This window comes from Natator depressus, chromosome 4 (assembly GCF_965152275.1).
Source record: "Natator depressus isolate rNatDep1 chromosome 4, rNatDep2.hap1, whole genome shotgun sequence".
Classification (NCBI taxonomy): Eukaryota; Metazoa; Chordata; order Testudines; family Cheloniidae; genus Natator; species Natator depressus.
Window position 1 is genome coordinate 98,225,317 of NC_134237.1, and position 18,755 is coordinate 98,244,071.

General features: G+C 42.7%; 1 protein-coding gene across 2 annotated transcripts in view; it reads left to right on the plus strand.

Moving 5' to 3' along the window:
- The window catches only part of RELL1 (RELT like 1), a 41,710-nt gene extending 23,181 nt beyond the window's left edge, over positions 1-18,529 (plus strand). Inside the window, exons 5-7 of one of the 2 annotated variants that reach the window (XM_074951558.1) lie at positions 1,399-1,638; positions 8,346-8,529; positions 17,835-18,529. In XM_074951558.1, the coding sequence (XP_074807659.1) occupies positions 1,399-1,638; positions 8,346-8,526 (421 nt within the window). In that variant the 3' untranslated portion in view covers positions 8,527-8,529; positions 17,835-18,529. The other variant, XM_074951557.1, reaches the window with a different exon arrangement.
- The last annotated feature ends 226 nt before the right edge of the window (positions 18,530-18,755 follow it).

Below are 18,755 nucleotides of genomic sequence, written 5' to 3' on the forward strand. Positions count from 1 at the left end.
CAGCTCTTACATGCTGTGCTGATCTGCTCTAGGACACACAGCAAGCCATTAATGTGGTAATTCTTGTGCTGTTGAACACAGGTAGGTGTGTGAGAGAGAGAGTGCTGTGCAGAAAGCCCAGGGAGGGAGGCGGGGGCTGAAGTCGGGGTTTCCCCCTCCCCCGTCTCAACTCTGGTTACTTCCTGCCGCTGTCTGAACTTACAAGACAGTATGCTGACACACTCTGTCCCCCAAAACAGTCTCTCCTCCCCCCTCCGTATATACACACACACACTCCATGTCGCACTCTGCCCCTCCCCCCCTTTCAGTTGAAAAGCAGCTGGCAATTTAGTGGGATGCCCATGGAACAACAGGATTGGAAAACCTGCATTATGTGACGCTGTGCCTGCCCCATGAGGCATTGCAAACCCCTCCCAAAGCACCCTGCAGCCAGTTGCACAGTGGAATAACTACCACAATGCACTGCTCTTTGCCATTGTAAGAGCTGCTAACGTGGATGGACTCCACCGTCACAAGGAGCGGTGTGGACATGCAACAGCACTTTAATTCTAGCGCCTTAATAAAAGTGGTATAACTTGTTGTGCAGAAACTTGCCACTGTAGACCTACCTTTCTTGTGGATGCAGTTGTACCAGTCTCTAAAGGTGCTTGTGTCTGTACTGATAAAACATGTTTAACTATATCAGCACCGATATAAACACCTTTAGGCTGGTACAACTGCATCCATGCTGAAGAGGGTTGTTCCACTTTTAATTATACCATTTTCTAAACAAATATAATTACAGTAGTACAAAGCCTGTGTGTAAATCAGCCCTCTGTATGCATTATTTACACACTTTGTTCTTTCTCCTTCATTTTACCTCCTATTTTACTTGGAGCAATTTTTTGAGGAAAATATCTTCGCAATCTTGAGAGATGTCTGTTTTCAAATATGGGCCAATTTCAGAATAATCTTGTGTGATGATGCAGGAGTGTGTGGTTGGGTTAAAATTTGAACAACTAAATGGTTTTGGTTTCTCTTTGACTTTTCACAAGAGAAAATGAAGATGTATATGTGAATTTGCAAAACTGCCTTTTTTGTGGTGGGGGGTGGTGGTGTCTGCTGGTGCTCTTCTCTCAGTAAAAGGGGGGGGTGGAGGGAGAGGGCTGGAATAAATTGTTGACTTTTCCACACCAGACTAATGTATCTTTTTGTCAGCTAAAACTACCTTCTGTGGGGGGGGGGAAATCAACAACCTAAATTTAACACTAACTGGATACAACTTAGGGTATATGATCAGAGAATAAGGTGGGACGATTATTTAAATTTAAAGAAACTGGCAAGCTATTTCTAAGAAGAACAATTATATGTAATTAAAGTTAAACATTGTTAATTTTTTTGTTTTGTTTTTAAAAATAGCCCTGTCTCTCCTACCACTCCAGGCAGTCCTACAAGTCCAGGCTCTCCTTTGTCACCAGGTGATACTCCATCAAAACATAACTGTCGTGGCCGTCACTTGCATACTGTTGGGGGAGTAGCAGAGAAGGATGTTTGTACTCGCTGTAGTCACAAAAGATGGCATCTTTTAAAGCCAACCAACAAATCTAAAGAACAAAGAAAAAGCCGACAAGGGGAAGTTACAGTACTTTCTGTGGGAAGGTAAGACTGTTCTGTTTTGTTTAATGCTTTATTTACATGTTATCTCGTCTGACTCTTACTGTTGGATTAGTTATATGCTGCTACCACCTACTTCTGTAACGATTCTTACCACAACCCAGCACATGGATTTTTCTGAATTGCAAGACTGTAATTAACTTTCAAAGCATTGTGTTACTTCCCTAGGCATCAGATATCTGACTTGTAAATCCAAAGTTTGTCAATTCACTAGTTCTCTTTTTTGATCAGATGTTTTTTTATTGGGATTTGGATAAACATATTGGCAAGTGAAAGAATTTTAATGATTAATTTGTATTACCATTAGTGTCTGGAGTCCTAGTCATGGACCAGGACCCCATTATGCTAGATGCTGCCCAAATGCAGAATAAAAAGACAGCCTCTGCCCCAAAGAACTTACTTTAGTCTAAGGCTTGGTCTACACCTAAAACTTAGGTCATTCTAACTACATTGCTCTGGGCAATGAAAATTTTCATTCCCTGTGTGATGTAGTTATGTTGACCTAACCCCACTGCAGATGCAAGATGGAAGAATTCTTCTGTCAATCTAGCGACCACCCATCGAGCATGGAAAAACCCCCTTCTGTCACTGTAGTGAGCGTCTATGCTACAGCACTGTAGCTGCTCCTGTGTTGGTGTGCTGTTGAAGGACTTGCGGTGTAGACATAGGGCATGGCTACTCTTGCAGATGTAGAGCGCTGTGAGTTAAACCCGCCTTCGTGGAGCGCAGTTGGGAAGGCGCTGCAGTCCACACTGACAGCTGCAAGCGTACTGGTGTGGCCACATTTGCGGCACTTGCAGCAGCATTGGGAGCGGTGCATTATGGGCAGCTATCCCACAGAGCACTTCTTCCCATTCTGGCGCTGTCCCTTGTGAGAAGGGGGCAGGGGAGCGGAGCATTCTGGGTCCTGTCCCACGCCCCGTGACGCGTCGGTTCGCATCCCAGCATTCCCTTTGCTTCCGTCCACATTTGGCTTCATCTTTCAACGTTTTTTGTACTGCGCGCTCTGTCTTCCCTTTCGCTCTGCAGGAATGGAGCCCGAACTGCTGAGGAGTATGCTGATGAGTCTCGTCAGCATGTCACGTTTGGCAGTCGAGTTATTCCTTATGATCCAAAGTGACAGTGAGGGCTCTGATATTGACTCGAGTAACGCATATGACACAAGCTTGTGGCATTCATGGACATGCTTACCACCGTGGAACTCTGCTTTTGGGCTTGGGAAACAAGCACTGAGTGGTGGGATCACATAGTCATGCAAGTCTGGGATGACGACTTTTGGATGAGAAAAGCCACTTTCATGGGGCTGTGTGAGGAGCTCACCCCAGCCCTGCGGTGCAAGGACTCGAGATTGAGAGCTGCCCTGACAGTGGAGAAGCGGGGGGCTATTGCAATCTGGAAGCTGGCAACTCCAGACAGCTACTGATCGGCGGCTAACCAGTTTGGAGTGGGGAAGTTGACCGTTGGAATCGTGTTGATGCAAGTTTGCAGGGCCTTTAATTCCATCCTGCTGAGAAGAACCATGACTCCGGGTAACATGCATGACGTGGATGACTTGGCACAAATGGGTTTCCCTAACTGCAGAGGGGCAATAGATGGGACGCATATTCCAATTCTGGCACCAGCCCACCTAGCCTCCGAATACGTTAATCGGAAGGGGTATTTCTCGATGGTTCTCCAGGCACTTGTGTATCGCCGTAGGTGTTTCATTGACATTAACGCAGGCTGGCCCGGAAAGGTGCATGATGCATGCATCTTTTGGAACACTGGCCTGTTCAAGAAGCTGCAAGCCAGGACTCTTTTCCCAGACTAGAAGATCACCATAGGGGAAGTCAAAATGCCCATTGTGATCCTTGGAGACCCCGCTTACCCTTTAATGCCGTGGCTCATGAAACCCTACACAGGGAGCCTTGACAGCAGCAAGGAGTGGTTCAACAACAGGATGAGCCGGTGCAGAATGACTGTGGAGTGTGCTTTTGGCCGTTTAAAGGGCCGCTGGTGCTCTCTCTGTATGGGAAGCTGGACTTGGCCGATGACAGCATCCCGCGGTTATACCTGCGTGCTGTACCCTCCATAACATTTGTGAAGGGAAGGATGAAAGATTCACTCAAGCATGGAACTTGGAGGTTCAACACCTGGAGGATGAATTTGAACAGCCAGGAGCAGGGCTATTAGAGCGGCCCAACATGGGGCTGCAAGGATTAGGGATGCCTTGAGGGAGCAATTTGAGGCTGAAAGTCACCAGTAATGTCTGGTGCCCTGCACAGGAGTGAAGTTCGGTGGTTCCAATGTTAGTAGGAATCTGTTTTTGCTACGCTGACTTACCTTAGCCCAGGAAAGAAACAGGCACTGCATCTTTTACTTTATGCAATAATAAAAAATGTTTTCAAAGCCAAAAAATCCATTTATTGAAAAGAAAATTCATTTGTTGAAAAGAGACACAACTGCTTGGGAAACAGAAAGGGAAAGGGTTTGGGGAACGGTACAATCACAGATTTGCCTATGTCCTGTCTGGAGTGCTGTGCAATGAGTGCTGCACTTCAGGATGGCTATACTGCATGGTGATGGGGGTTGAGTGCAGTGGGTAAGGGTCATAGTTTTCAGGGCTGGGTGGTGAAGCTACAGGTGTTGGAGGCAGTGGGTGGCAGTAAGAACCTGGATGTTGGGGAAAGTGGGCTGGAGGTGACATGGGGGCACAAGGGAAAGAGTTTTGGGACAAGGGCTGCGGGGGGGCGGGAACGGCGTGTTAGTGCTCCTCCTGCATTGCTACGAGCGCCTGAATCGAGTCCGCTTGGCGCTCCATGATGCTTAGCAGGCGCTCCATGCTTTGGTGCCAACGATCCGCATTCTGCTGGTGGACCCTCCTTTCACTCTCCCGCCACTCCTGCCCTTTTTGATTTTCATTCTTTGAATGCTGCATTACTTCACGCAACATGTCTTCCTTCCTTATACGTGGCCTCTTCCTGATTCTTTGGAGTCTTTCGGCTAGTGATAACACGGATGGCTGAGATCTCAAGGTTGCATCTGTAAAGGCAAAATGCAACACTTAACAGAGGCAGCATTGTTCACACCAGACAGAGCAATGATTAAGGATTAAGCATACTTAAGGGCAAGCACAGTATACGCAATAGCATAATTTGCCCGTTCCAAAGCGAGAGCGCACAACCCACGGGAGCCCCAAAACGGTGAGTAAGCACACGGTCAAGTGTGACTGATTGTTTCACGGCTGTACTGTCCTCTGGGTTTCTGTGCCTTTGGGGAGCCAACAGCGGCCGGGGGCCCCTATACTGAACACTGTCCCCACATTTTCCGCAGGAGTTTGTCCTGGAAGATCTCTTGCTTCTGAGGAAGCAAGGGAGGGTCATCTTCTGCAATGTGGCTTTCACCTTGGCCCATATGCAGCTTGCCTGTGTGCAGCAATGGTCCCCTCACCCCTCACGGCACAGTGGCGCGGACAAGTTAGCCTGACTGGGACAAGGACCACAGTGGCTCTCCCGAGAAACCTGCACAAGCGCATTGCCCAAGTTCTGGATGAGACCCTTGAAGAGATCACTGAGGCCGATTACCGCAATGTGAGAGAGCACATCAACACCTATTCCGCATCTAGGCATGCATGCAGCCCTAACCCTCCTCGTCCCAAGAGCCCACACCAAATAACTTCCTTCCCAAAATAAAAGCCACTTACCGGGAACCTCCTTTGGTGTTTGTCCTTCCCCAAGCACTGGCCGCTGTGACTGGCTACCTTCCTCCTGGCTTGAGAACAGCTCCTGGCTGCACACATCTAGGGATTCCAGGGTGTCTTCCTCCGTCTCAGCACCCTTGCTCCCACTTTGCTGCTCCTCCTCCTCCCTTATTGCACTGGGTTCTGAAGTGTCCATGGTGGTCCCTGGAGTGGAGGTGGGGTTGCCCCCAAGTATCATGTCCAGCTCTTTGTAGAAACGGCAGGTCGCGGGGGCAGCACCAGAGCGGTTGTTTGCCTCACGGGCTTTGCGGTAGGCATTCTGCAGCTCCTTCACTTTAATCCTGCACTGTAGTGCGTCCCGGTCATGGCCCCTTACCATCATGTCCCTTGATATCTGCCCGAAGGTATCGTAATTCCTATGGTTGGAGCCCAGCTGGGACTGGACAGCTTCCGCCTCCCAAACACTGATGAGATCCAGCAACTCACCATTGCTCCATACTGGGGCTCGCCTGGTGTGTGGAGGCATGGTCACCTGGAAAGATTTGCTGAGAGCACTCCACGCATGGTTGAGCAAACAGGAAAGGATTTTTCAAAATTCCCAGAGAATTTAAAGGGCCGGTCTGACAGTTGGTCACCTGAGGGCCGGGTAGTAGAGTTCAAAGTGATGACCAGAGTGGCTAGCACAGGCATTGTGGGACACTTCTGGAGGCTGATCAGAGCGCACTATAGGACCAGGGTGTCCACACTGGCGCTGCGGCGCACCAGCGGGGGTGCACGTTATTCCACTCACCAAGGTGGAGTACCAGGAGCGCTGTAGCTACGGAGTCAGAGCGCTCTACGTGCCTTGCCAGTGTGGATGGGCAGTGAGCTAGTGCGGCCAGGGTTTCTTTATTGTGCTGTAACTCGCAAGTGTAGCCAAGGCCATAGTCTAAGTGTAAGACAAAAGATGACAGATGGGGAAGTACAAGGAAACAGTGAGACAGTGTTGGTCAGTGGTCTCAGCACATCATCAGCATAACCATTGTCATGTTTTTTTGTCGGCCCTGTAGAAAAGGAGAGTTTTTGAAGGAGGAGGATGAGCTATTTTGCAGATATTTTATATGGAGCTCCTCCAAGTGTGAAGGGACAGCATGGGAAAATGCACTAAGATGCTTATTTGAATATTTAACAAGTGGGCAATGGGCTGATTGGAGGTGTGATCCAACACGGTAATGAATGAGAATTGATAGGGTGGGGATAGGCTATGAAAGAGTCTGAAAGTGAAAGCAAGTAGCTTATATTTCTTGGGAGAGAGAAATGGGAGCTAGTGGAGGGATGCATAGAGAGGGGAGATGGGATGCAAATTACCTTTGCAGCAGCATTGTGAATGGATATGACTGAGCCAAGATCTAGTATGTAATTAGAAACTGTATCGTAAGACATACACCTCAGAGGGCTGAATTAAGACTGCACAGAAACCTGCATTTCCTATCTTTTGAGTGCTTGACTTTACAACCATAATGTTCTCTTAGTGTGTGTGTGTGTGCGTGCGCGCTGCTGGTTTTTATAAATGCAAACTTAGACAGAAATTCTATGATGTGGCATCGTATCAACACACGTGGGTCATCAGCAGTGTCTGCTACATGGAACTTTGCTATTCGAGCACAGTGACTGTTGTCATTCTCTGTGTGGAGGGGGATGAGACACTTTACCAGAGGCTTTCACAGATGTTTTCTGACACCAAAGGAATGATGAGATTTGGGAATCATGGGTTCCACCCCAGTCTCTGAGAGGGAGTCATGTTCCCTGTGATAACAGACCTGTCTGCCCATTCTGCGCACACAGACCCCCTCCCCGCCAGCTTGACCCCTTCTGCTGTGTCCCCTCCAGCCTGGCCTTTTCTAAGTCCTATCTTTTGCCCACCACTGGCTCCTCATCCTGTTTTCTTCACTTAGCTATGTCGCCACTCCTCAGGCTTCCCATCCTAGTCACAACCTCTAAACGGAGCAAGGAGTTTAAAGTACCACCTCCCAGAAGGCACAAAATGAGGCCTAAAGACCTGTGCCTTGCACTAATCTGCTGTTTTCATGAAATTCTTGATGGGTCCCCATAGTTTAATAACATTCAGGTTTATACTGAGTCTTTGGAGCTTCAGGGTTCCAGCACACATGTGTGCATATTACTCCCTACCTCCCACACTTAGGTGGGGAAGTCTACAAGCTCCAAATTTCCCTCATAATAGGATCTTTTTTTTTAATGGATGAATGCCTCCACCATCATAGGAACCACAGAAGACCTGGACTCAGGTTCTTCCTCTCATCTGCTAGTTGACATGAGTATTTGCAGTTTAGTGCTTGGATTGCACATGGACCCTGATGTCTGTGACGTTGTATGTCTGACTGTTTACGCTTCCTTTGAGGGGATGGAAATGGAAGATGCTTAAGGAGCACAATAAAGTGAATTTCACTTCAGCGTGGGCTAATATGGTTAATATGTTCTTTTTAATCTAGTCAAGGACACTAATGAATTATACTTTGCCTCAGAGCCAGGTGGCTTTAAAATTTTGTGATGTGGAATTTTTTAAAATCCCTTCATAGTGTGAGTAGAAATCCAAAGCTGTGGATCCAGTAACACAACTGCCTAAAAAGAAAGCAAGAATTACAGATAGATCCTCATTCTTTTAACTTTCTTTACAGTAAGTATCAAATACAGAAGATGCAGTTTTCCCTCTTGTTTCAGTTTTTTTTTTTTTTTTTTTTGGCTTTTGGACTATTCATGATTGCTCAACCAATAGTGTAGTCTTGTTTTAAAATTAGAGATCTTGTTTCTTTTTCCAGTACAGGTAGGTATGGTCCAAACACTAGAGTCTGAGATAGGAACTCCCAACTTTAGACTTCCCTCCTGCTGTATTCTTGGAAAGCCCCTTTTAAAATATCTTGTTTTCTATCTATATAGTTGGGATAATACTTGCCTCATTGGGATGTTGAAGATTAACCAACCTATCCTAAGTGGGTTCTTGTATTGCTTGTTTCAGATTTAGAGTCACAAAAGTAGAGCACAAATCTACATCCAAAGAGCGTAAAAGCTTGATGTCTGTTAGTGGTGTTGAAGGTGTCAATGGAGAAGTGCCTGCCACACCTGTCAAACATGGATCACGAGAAGTTCCTGCCACACCTATCAGACAAGGAGCAGGAGGGAGAACTGGCACAGAATAACAGGTGGGTGTTGAAGATTATAGACTGACATGGAAAGTGGGATCTGGTGAGAGGGTCAGATATATTCTCACTGATTTCTTTTGTTAAGATGTTAAATATGTGGCTATCCATATTCTAACACACATTGGTTAATTATAAAATGTCACGAAGAGAAAATACATCTACAAAGATGTATACACCAACTTTCAGTTACCTTGTCAAGTCTAACCAGACTCTTACCCAATTATTTATTTATATTCTATATTTAAGGTTTAAATTGAAATAAAATCCATTTATCTTTTATCGTCGCTTCCACAATCCAAAGAATGAAGAGGTGTAAAAGAACATCTGTATTTACTCATTTTCTCTGTAAATTATTTGATTTCATTCCAGGTGCTGGTGAGGACTATGTCCTCAGTACAAAAAACACTATCACAACTGGCACTAACTGGAAAATACTTGGGCAGTCAGCAGAGGCATAAAGCACTGAATGGGCATGGAACCAAACTTATTTATAATGGTGGCTGTTAAAAGACTTGCAGATCACAGCCTCACAGGAATATCTGAGATGTCTGTTGTTTCCTCTGGTTTAAGTGCTGCAGTTATTGCTTCTTGTATCAAATGGTGCCATAACTGTGGAATCTTGGATACCTCTGAATGGTGCACATACCTTGTTAGGAGCACCATTTCAAATTTTGGTCAGGGTGGGGAGGCAACTTTAACCATGATTCCAAGGGCTACTTAGGCACCTGAAAACTTTTTTTTTCCAGATAATAACTTAGAAATTAGCTGACAAGAGCCCTGTATCTAATTCCTATATAAAGAAAGAAAAAAATACATACGAACGCCAATTAAAGCCATATTTAAGTTTATATTTAAATTTAGAACAATAAGGAGATAATACAGCAAGATATTCCCAATCCCAAAATTGGAATAGATCATCTGACTTTTGGAAGCATCCTGCTAGGGCAAGTCTCCATGAGTTTATATTACACCTACCTGGGATTCTAGGGGTGTTACTCTAGTACAAATAATAAGACTAGAAACTGACTTTAAACGGGAGTGAAACTGACATTTAAAAGTCACTTTCTGTTCTGTTTAAAGGCTATTTACTTTCCAGGAGGCTCTTAAACACAACACTGCAATGATTGAGTTTTAGTTCTCACAGGAGAATATGTAAAACCAAACACCAAGAAAATTGCACATTTTAAAGTTTGAGGAAAAAATAGTCTTGTTTGTTATTTAAAGTTTGTAGATATGTTTTTAAAGTTCCAGTCTGTGTTGAGACGCTGTACCTAAGTTCTGATTGCTGTAAAATGGGAATAATATTTGCCTGCGTGCCATATGGAATTATAAGGATTAGATTGAGATCTGTGGGACAGGAACTGAGCCGCCTTAGTGGTTTGTATGGTGCTTAGAACCACTGCGGACTTCTCCTGATTTAAGGACTTTGGACACTAGTGTAACATTCATCAGCTGTTGAGATGCCTGCTGGTGGTAGCTGAAGGGGACTTACCTGGTGGGTGGGATGTCAGTGGAGTACAGGTCGAAATCTGTGTTGACCAGCAGCACACCCCAGTGAGCTCAGCACCTGCTGGCAGAATTTGCAGCGCAGCATGGGAACACACCTGTCCTTGAAGCTGCACCCACTAGTGGACATGACGGCTCTGGACCAGAAGGGTCTGTCTCCGACCTTTTCCCAGGAAGAGGTGAGGGCGCTTCCTGCTTCTCTGAGGGCAAATGGATCCCAAGACCCACTTATCTGCTCCTAGCCCCCCCCATCCTTCTTCAGCTCCCCTTCCCTCAGGATCATTGCCCCGGGGTCTGTTCCTCCTCACTACTCCCTCCCTCAGGACACAGCCCTATGCCCTCACCTCTCCCTTCCTGTGGAGATTGACTCCCTTTTCCCACCCCACTGTACCCCTTCTCTCCCCAGGCTCCAGCACCCCCTGCTCCCTCTGTCCTTCCCACCATCACCACAGGGGACTCTGTGCTCCCTCCTCACCACTGGAGACCCTCTGCTTCTTCCCCCCAACCACCACTGGGGACCCTGTGCTCCCTCCTCCCACCCTGACTGACCCCTTCCTTGCCTGCTCCACCCCTAGGGGCCCTGCTCTTCCCAGGGGCCAACCCCCTTCTCTTTGCCTTGGGCCAGTTAAGTTGTCTGTGTCGGTCCTGCTGTCGTTTGACCCCAGTGGGCTAGGCTGTGCGAGCCCCTCATCTTCTAAGCTTTCAGACTCAGTTTGAATCCCCATCCTTGCATCCCATTGGAAGAGAGCGGCTGCTGATTAGAGGAGAGGGCGGGATGGGTGAGCTACCACAGTGTAGAATACTGACTGCGGGAGCCAGAGAACCCTGGCTCCTGAAGGAGGGGAGCTAGGTGCATGTCCTGGCAGGTAAGAGCTCCGCCTGGGGCTGGGATGTGTGCCATGAGCAGACCTCCAGTATGAAACGGGTTGAAATGGTGCCCCTGCTTGTGTTGGTAGCTCTTGGCTTTTTAGTGGCTATTGCTGCAATGACCTACATAAAGTGACCTACAAAGGACTTCCATTTAAAAAATGGACTTTGCCCTTTTTGCTTTCTTATGCGGTAAAATGGTAGCTTGAACACTTTTTTTTTTATTTTAACTTTTTAAAAGTGTTTTTTCTTGCTTCCTATTAGAGTCGATCTCTGCCAGCTAACCTGAGGTGATAACTTGATTCTACACTAGGGATTAACCTTGATTCCTTTTCCTAGTCTAACCAAACTCCCAGTTCTCATCTTTGTTTCCTGACTCAGACTCTTGTTTCACTGGTTCTCCTGTCTCCATAAAGTCTTCCAGGATAAGAAATGGTTGGGAACACTTAACGTGCATGCAGGATTTTTAAGTTTTTGTTTAATAAAAAAGAAATCCAGGCTTTCTAATATATCTCATGAAGCAGCAAGAAAAGGACATACAACATTAAAGTAAAAATTGAGTTCCAGTACATTTGGAAGGTTACTATAAAATAGTCTTATTTCAAACCTATACAAAACGATACAGGAGACATGTTTTGTATTTCTTTAATCTTTTTGATAGGATAAAACTTGATAGTTTTGCGACTCCATTTGTTAAATAAAACAGTATTGCTGCATATTACCTGAGCTGCTTTCTAAAATTTACTGTATCTTTTAAATTTTAAAATAGACTGTACTTTAGGAATGCATGATACTGCTATAGCTTTGCGAGAAACTTTGAATGTCCATCTAAGGCAACCTTGTGTGTATTGTAGAATCTCCCATAGGATTTAAGTGGTTGCTCGCTATTGAACCAGAAATAATGTGGGTAGTGCGGAGGGACTCAGTGGAAACTTTTGTAAAGTTCATGCCAGTCTGATATAACTGTTTTGTAAATCATCTGGGAGAGAGCCTAATCCAGTGTTAGGCCATAATCAGGTCTTGACTGATGGCTAAAACACTTTTCCCTAACATAGTTATAGACCCCTGTTTTTTTCTGTTCATACTGGCAAAAAGCTGTTCTAATATAAATTGAATCAAAATCCTATTTCACAGTTGTGTTTAAGAAAATTGAAGCAATAGTAACTTCAGGAATGTAACCTACATATTCCTTTTATCTCCTAAGAAAATATCCTGACTTACTGAAACTGAACAGAGATAGGTGCCTGTTCAGAGTTTTTTGTCACTGCAGCCAGTAAACATACGTTGATGAAATACATTCACATCTAGAGAATTTTGACCCTGATCCTCAGCTACAGTAAAAGGACTTCATGCAGTTGCAGGACAGGGAGGCGCAAAGGCATCGTAAAAGCTATGCACCAGCTGCCCACAGGATGAAGGGGACATTTCTGGCTGCTCGAGATCACTGGGATATGGCAGAGGCAACTCTGTGCCCTGACATCAGCTGCAGGGTTTGGGCTGGTGTAGGGGCTGTTGCAGCATCGCTGTGCCACTTGAGGATTCCTGTATGCTGGGGGCATTCCTGCTTTAGGGCAGTTTTGTGCAGTATTGCCAACAGTTGCCCTAATATCCTTGAAGTTTTCCCTCTGCTTAAACTGCCTGTAGCCAGCATATTCTCAGCACTTTTTTGAAGTGAGCCCTGCAGTTGCACAGCTTAGGCTTGAGTGTCAATGCTGACTGCCTTCCTGGAAGTCAGAGTTTATTCCCGGCATAGCAATCTGTTCCACCAATTTAATTTATTTTGAAAGTAAAAGTTTACTTGGCATATAAGAAAAAAGAGAAAATAAAAACTTTTAAGCAGAATATAAACATAACTAGTCTAAATATTGCAGATAGCATAGCAAGCTCAGACCTTGCATTTGGATTGCAATCTATTGGATAAATAAGATAAAAACTTCACATGGTAGAAAGTTCAATATCTGTAGTTAGTGTCCTCCTTTCTCTTCTCCCCCTCCATTGAATTCCAGTTGCCCTGTGGAGCTTTTTCTAAGATGTTTAAAATTTGTGGTTAGCATGTTTGGACATTCTCGTCTGTTACCTTAAATGTAGACACATAACTACATAGTCTCCGTTACACCATATTTAATTAAAATCCTAAAAACCTTGTGTAACTTCTTCCCAATCTCCATTAATACAAAAAAGGCACCTACCCATTTCAAAGTATCCCTTTGAAGTTTAACTATTTAAATTGAATACATGCCTGCTTCATCCTAAAACTAATTATGGAATCTGTTGTTATCTTTGACATTTTCTTAAAGGTGTCTTCACACTTGGTAAGGCAACTCCCATCCTTTCATGTATTTACATATTTTCCACTCCATGCATCTGATGAAGTGGGTTCTAGCCCACGAAAGCTTATGCCCAAATAAATTTGTTAGTCTCTAAGGTGCCACAAGGACTACTCGTTGTTTTAGCAAGTTAATTACTTTTCCACCCTCAGATAACTGTTTACTGGTTTCAGATTGACAGCTAACACAGTACTTTAGAGACAGTACTAACCTTACTAAATGAACAAGTGAAATTCATATCAGATAGTCCATGTGCTGCAAGAAAATGCTAATAATTTTTTACTAGGGGAAAAAAAAATCTATAAATCACAGTACAGATAAACTAGATACAACCATAACAGGATGTATAGAAATCCAAAAGATAAGTAGGTATAATCATTGTTACACCCACTAATGAGTGTCATCTTAAACTTTAAGCACCAGAGCGCCACAGAGAAGTGATATAATTAAGGTAGATATATATGCTCTTTGAATGTCTTTTGTAATGGATTACCCACTTGGTAAAATTCTCATCTCTGCACAGGACAAGGTTAAAATTTTAAGAATGTCATTTTACATTTATGTAAAAAAAGGCATTTTTCAAATTTTGAACATTCAGAATCATAGGACTGGAAGGGACCTCAAGAGGTCATCTAGTCCAGTCCCTGCACTCAAGGCATGACTAAGTATTATCTAGACCATCCCTGACAAATGTTTGTCCAACCTGCTCTTAAAAATCCCCAGTGATGGAGATTGCACAACCTCCCTAGGCAATTTATTTCAGTGCTTAACCACTCTGACAATTAGGAAGTTTTTGCTAATGTCCAACCTAAACTGCCCTTGCTGCAATTTAAGCCCACTGCTTCTTGTCCTATCCTCAGAGGTTAAGAACAACAATTTTTCTTGTTTGCCTCAGGTTTTCTGAGAACACTTAAGTTACTCTGATATGCATTAAAATTTTAGCACAGGTAAATCTTCCAGGTTCACTTAAAAAAACAAAAAACAAACTCACATTTATCTCTTTCCCTTTTTTAGTATAACTTCAGCTTTAAATACATAAATGAAAATTGTTCGTAATAAATAAAATGCACCCTAACTAGCATCAGCACTGTCACAGATTCTGTACTAGGGTGTGTGCTCTACTATCATTTTCTGACTCCAGTGTCTTTGCCATCACCAGATGACCTATTTATGCTAAGGCAACAAGGAGGAAGAGAAAACGCACTGAGAAGAGAAGACACAGAGTAAGGAATGGAAATGAACACTAAAACTCATGTGACTCTTCTCTATAGGTTGACTTCCTAAAGTCTGTTAGAAATATTGATCTGTATTCTTGCTCGTTGTACTATGGATCAAGCAAATCTGAATTCTGTGGCAGGGCTCACCGTACATTCCTGTGCGTAGGTTAGTCATTCACAATCAGTTTGTTAAACCCGGTATAATGGAAAGGTATGCATACAGGGTTTTTTTTTCATTTAATTGTAAGTTTACTTGTAAGGCATCTGCTATTGATTTAAAGTTCTGTTAATCTAAATACAAGGCAATTACTTACATTTGAGCATGCTGAAAAAAGCCTGCACATACTATTCACTATATTAAACTAATATCTTGTGCTATCTTCTCCAGTCTGAGGACCCTTCTCCCAAATTCTTGGTTGTCTAGACACTGGTGTGTGTTAGAGTAGCCTGTAAATTGCTTTAATCTGTCTGTTGCCAGTGACCTGATAGCAGCCAGGAATTTGCCAGATACAGGAACATTCCTGATCTTGCACTTTTTTCCTCACCAGAGCCCCTCTAGCTGGAATTAAGGGTGGCCTAGGAGCTCAATGGTCAGGAGATCATTCAGTGACCAGTTAAGTTGGACTCCGGATTGTTTTGTGCACTCAGAGTGGTGCAGAGCAGCTCCAATGTACCAGTGAATCAGGCCACTTGTCATGAGTGACATTCTGTTGCATTGTCCACAATGTACTTAAAGTAACTTTTGTAAAGGAAAACCAAGTCTGTCAGTTTTATTGTGGGGTAAATAGTTTTGTTTCTGTGCAGTGGAGTTTTTAGAAGTGTGTTTGATAACATGTTGCTGAAATTGAAAACTTAGGAGATGTACTATTATAGGAAATGTATTTATGTCACTGTAGCTCTTTATAGTTTCTGTGAAGGAATCTATGCAGGGGTAGGTCCTAAGCACTTAAGATTTGTAGCCAATAAAACATTTCCAGTCACTGACAGTGTTGCATCCTGTGGTCAGCAGCCTATTGGTTTGCCTTCATCTTACAAAGAAAAACATATGTAACCCTTGGGGAAAGCAAAAGTTCTTCCACCAGAACTTCCTCACCGCTGTGTCCAAATTAAAATATTTAATTAGCTTAGCAATGTAAACAATGGAAAACATAGGCAAGTTGTATTATATGGGGACAGCTTTATCCTTTATTTCCAAATAAGAAACTTATGGCATGGTGGCTGTCATGGTTACAGGGATAACAGCACTTTTGATCATTGTCTGGTCTCTGAGTATACCCCTCACCTCCTGAGCCTCATGTGTTTACTTCCCATGGGGTGGTGATTCTCCCCCATTTAGAGTGGGGCATTGAATCAAGCATGCTTATGCCAACAGGTCCAACTACATTCAGCACCTGCTGGTCTGTCTTTGGGAGCTTGTTACCAGTGGCAAATACAATGACCAAACAGCCTTCTGAAAACAAAAGTATTTTCTGTTCTTAACAGTTAGCAGCAAAGTAAAACATGAGAGAGAGGATTTTTAAACAACAAAAGGCCTACATGCTGTCTGTTCTGTCTAAGCGCTTTCACTCTGCAAGAGGATCCTAGAAAGGCCTAGCTTTGTCAGACACCATGTTAGGTGTCTGTGAGTGTCAGTCTGTTTCCCCTGAACAGCTTCCTGATAACTACCTAACTGTTGGCCAGAGAATCTTTTTAACCAGTCTTCTCACATTCCTGTGCTTGGACTCTGCTGCTCAAAACCAATTTGGTGGGCTCCATTGGAGGTCAAGCCCACCTCTTCTGAGCCAGTTGCCCTGCCATTGTCTCCACACACACACACATACTTTTTGTTGAGGAATGTATTATCTTGAGTCATTGTTTTGCCTTCCTACTTGTTTTTTTACAACAGCCTGCTATTAAACTAAGACAATATCATATAGTAAACTTGCCTGACAACAATCAAACATATAGCACACAATACAGTATTCAAATATTATTATAGAGCAGCCCCATGTCCTTCAGAGTGTCTGTCTCTGAAAATAGGTACCCTCAATCCATTTGTGCCAACTATTAAGGCATAATATCAGTGTCCTTTCTTATATTCATATTTGAGTGTGACTCTCTGATACAAAATCTGACTGTTAAGCAGTGCTAATTGTTGTTTGTGTCTACTTGCCATGATTACCACTTTGCCTTAGAAATGATGTGTTAATTGGGAGCATTTGTGATATTTTGGCAGACTTTGCTGTATAACAAACTGAAAAGTGACACTTTTGCTCTACTGCGTGCCTAACAAGAATACATATCAATCTGTAGCTTTAATGCATGTCAATAGGGATTGTACTAAATCATGAGAAAACTATAAAGCAGTTTAATCTGCTTCACAAACTTCTTGTAAATGTCTTTGTAACTGATTCATGTTTTAAATAAATGCTGTGTTTTTGTAGCTGTGTCAGTCCCAGGATATTAGACACACAATGTGGGTGAGGTTATATCTCTTATTGGACCAATTCTGTTGAAGAGAGAGACAAAAGTTGGTCCAATAAAAGATATTACCTCACCCACCTTGTCTTTTTAAATGAATACTGTCCATCTTCTTTAGTCGGAGTAAGTGCTCTAATTTTTTTTCTTTATCTCTGAAAGTCAAGTTTCTCCATCAGCGCATGTATTATTAATTATCAATATGTGTAACAGCAAAAGATTTTCCCCTGGCTATCATTTCACATGCCCCATAGGTTGCCACTTAAAGTTCAGGAATGAGGAATATTGTAGCAGTATTGCGAAGCCCAAATGTTCAAAAATCATGAGTTAGGCTCACCAAAAATCATGAGATTATGTAAAAATAATAGATTTGATGTTTGTTTGCCTTCTGCTCCTTGAGCCTTCAGGGTGCATTGGAGGTCACATATTGAAGCTTTCTCCCTAGCCATGGGGGCTAGAAACTTACTTTTTCTTTAAGAATGAAGGCTGAAATCATCACACATCCCTTGACTCCAGGAGCTGGGGCTTAAGGAAAACAATTATCATGAGACTCATGAGAGTTGGCAACACTGTATATAGGGAAGTTTACATTGCTGACTGTGCTCTACTTGATCCGTAGGTGGCAGATGTAGTCCAGATATCTCAGACCTACAAGAGACACCAATTATTTTTGTCAATTCTAAATAAAATTAAGTCTTTTAATAAATGTTTTATTTACAGTTTTCAAGAACGGAGTTCCAAAAGTAACTTTTATCTGAGCCCGACTGCTATTTGGGAATAAATACAAAGATTTAATAGATTTTTCATTATTAGTGTAAATAAGATATCTTCCTCAGATTTAACTCAGACTACCAATATAATCTTAAAACTACTAAGAGATACTTAAATTGATAAATCCTTGGCCTACCGTGTTTTCCCCTTATGTTTGCAGATTTCACTCTTTTCATGAACAGCTCTACAGCATACTAAAATGTATGCAGAAGGAATTTAAATCGTGCCAGTATACTAATTTCAGAATTCCAGGATATCGTGAGAATAGGTAACTGAAGTGTACGTATGTGACAGTATTTTTAATATTAAAATTACTGGATGAAAATGTGGACTCTAGAGTAAAAGTTGTTTTGTACTTACACAGCCAACTAAACAGTTGATTGTTTTGAATATGAAGATGCGCAATTGTAGAGTATCCCAAAATCTGAGATTTTATTCTGATGGGAGCACATTTTAGTAGTATGTGGCTTAACACTGCGAGTAAATATGCTCAAAAGAGTGAAAATGTTTAATATATATGCTATTTTTTACTTAATTTAAAATTAGTCGCTATTTTGATTCCATTAGAAATATGCAAAATTTTTATCCAGTACATTCAACATGTAAAATCTTATTAGTTGAGATTATCTAGTAATTATTTAACATGAATTTCTAATTATGTACATAAGGCTGATGTTTGTGGGAAGTAAAATGTGTATTGCCACTTTAGCAAAAAAAAATGTGGTAAATGTGTGATCTTATTGCATATAAGTGGTACAAACATTGCCGTCATCAAAAAAAAAAAAACAAATAAACCTAAACTTCATGAAGTCAGTTTTTCTTAATCTTGCACATCAACTGTATTTTTAACAATATGGTTTGTATAAGACTTTTGTACTACCAAAGTAGTAAAAAATAAAATAATAAACTGATTCTTAAACTCCTGTGTGTTCCTGTTTTAAAAAACCTTAATTCTTAAAAATATATACATGCTGTGTATTTGTAGCTATTGTGGTTTGCACTATAGTGAAATTGTCAAGCTCTGTGGGGTGGCAAGGAATTTATGACACACTTTCACTTTTGCAAGAGCTGCTTACCTTCC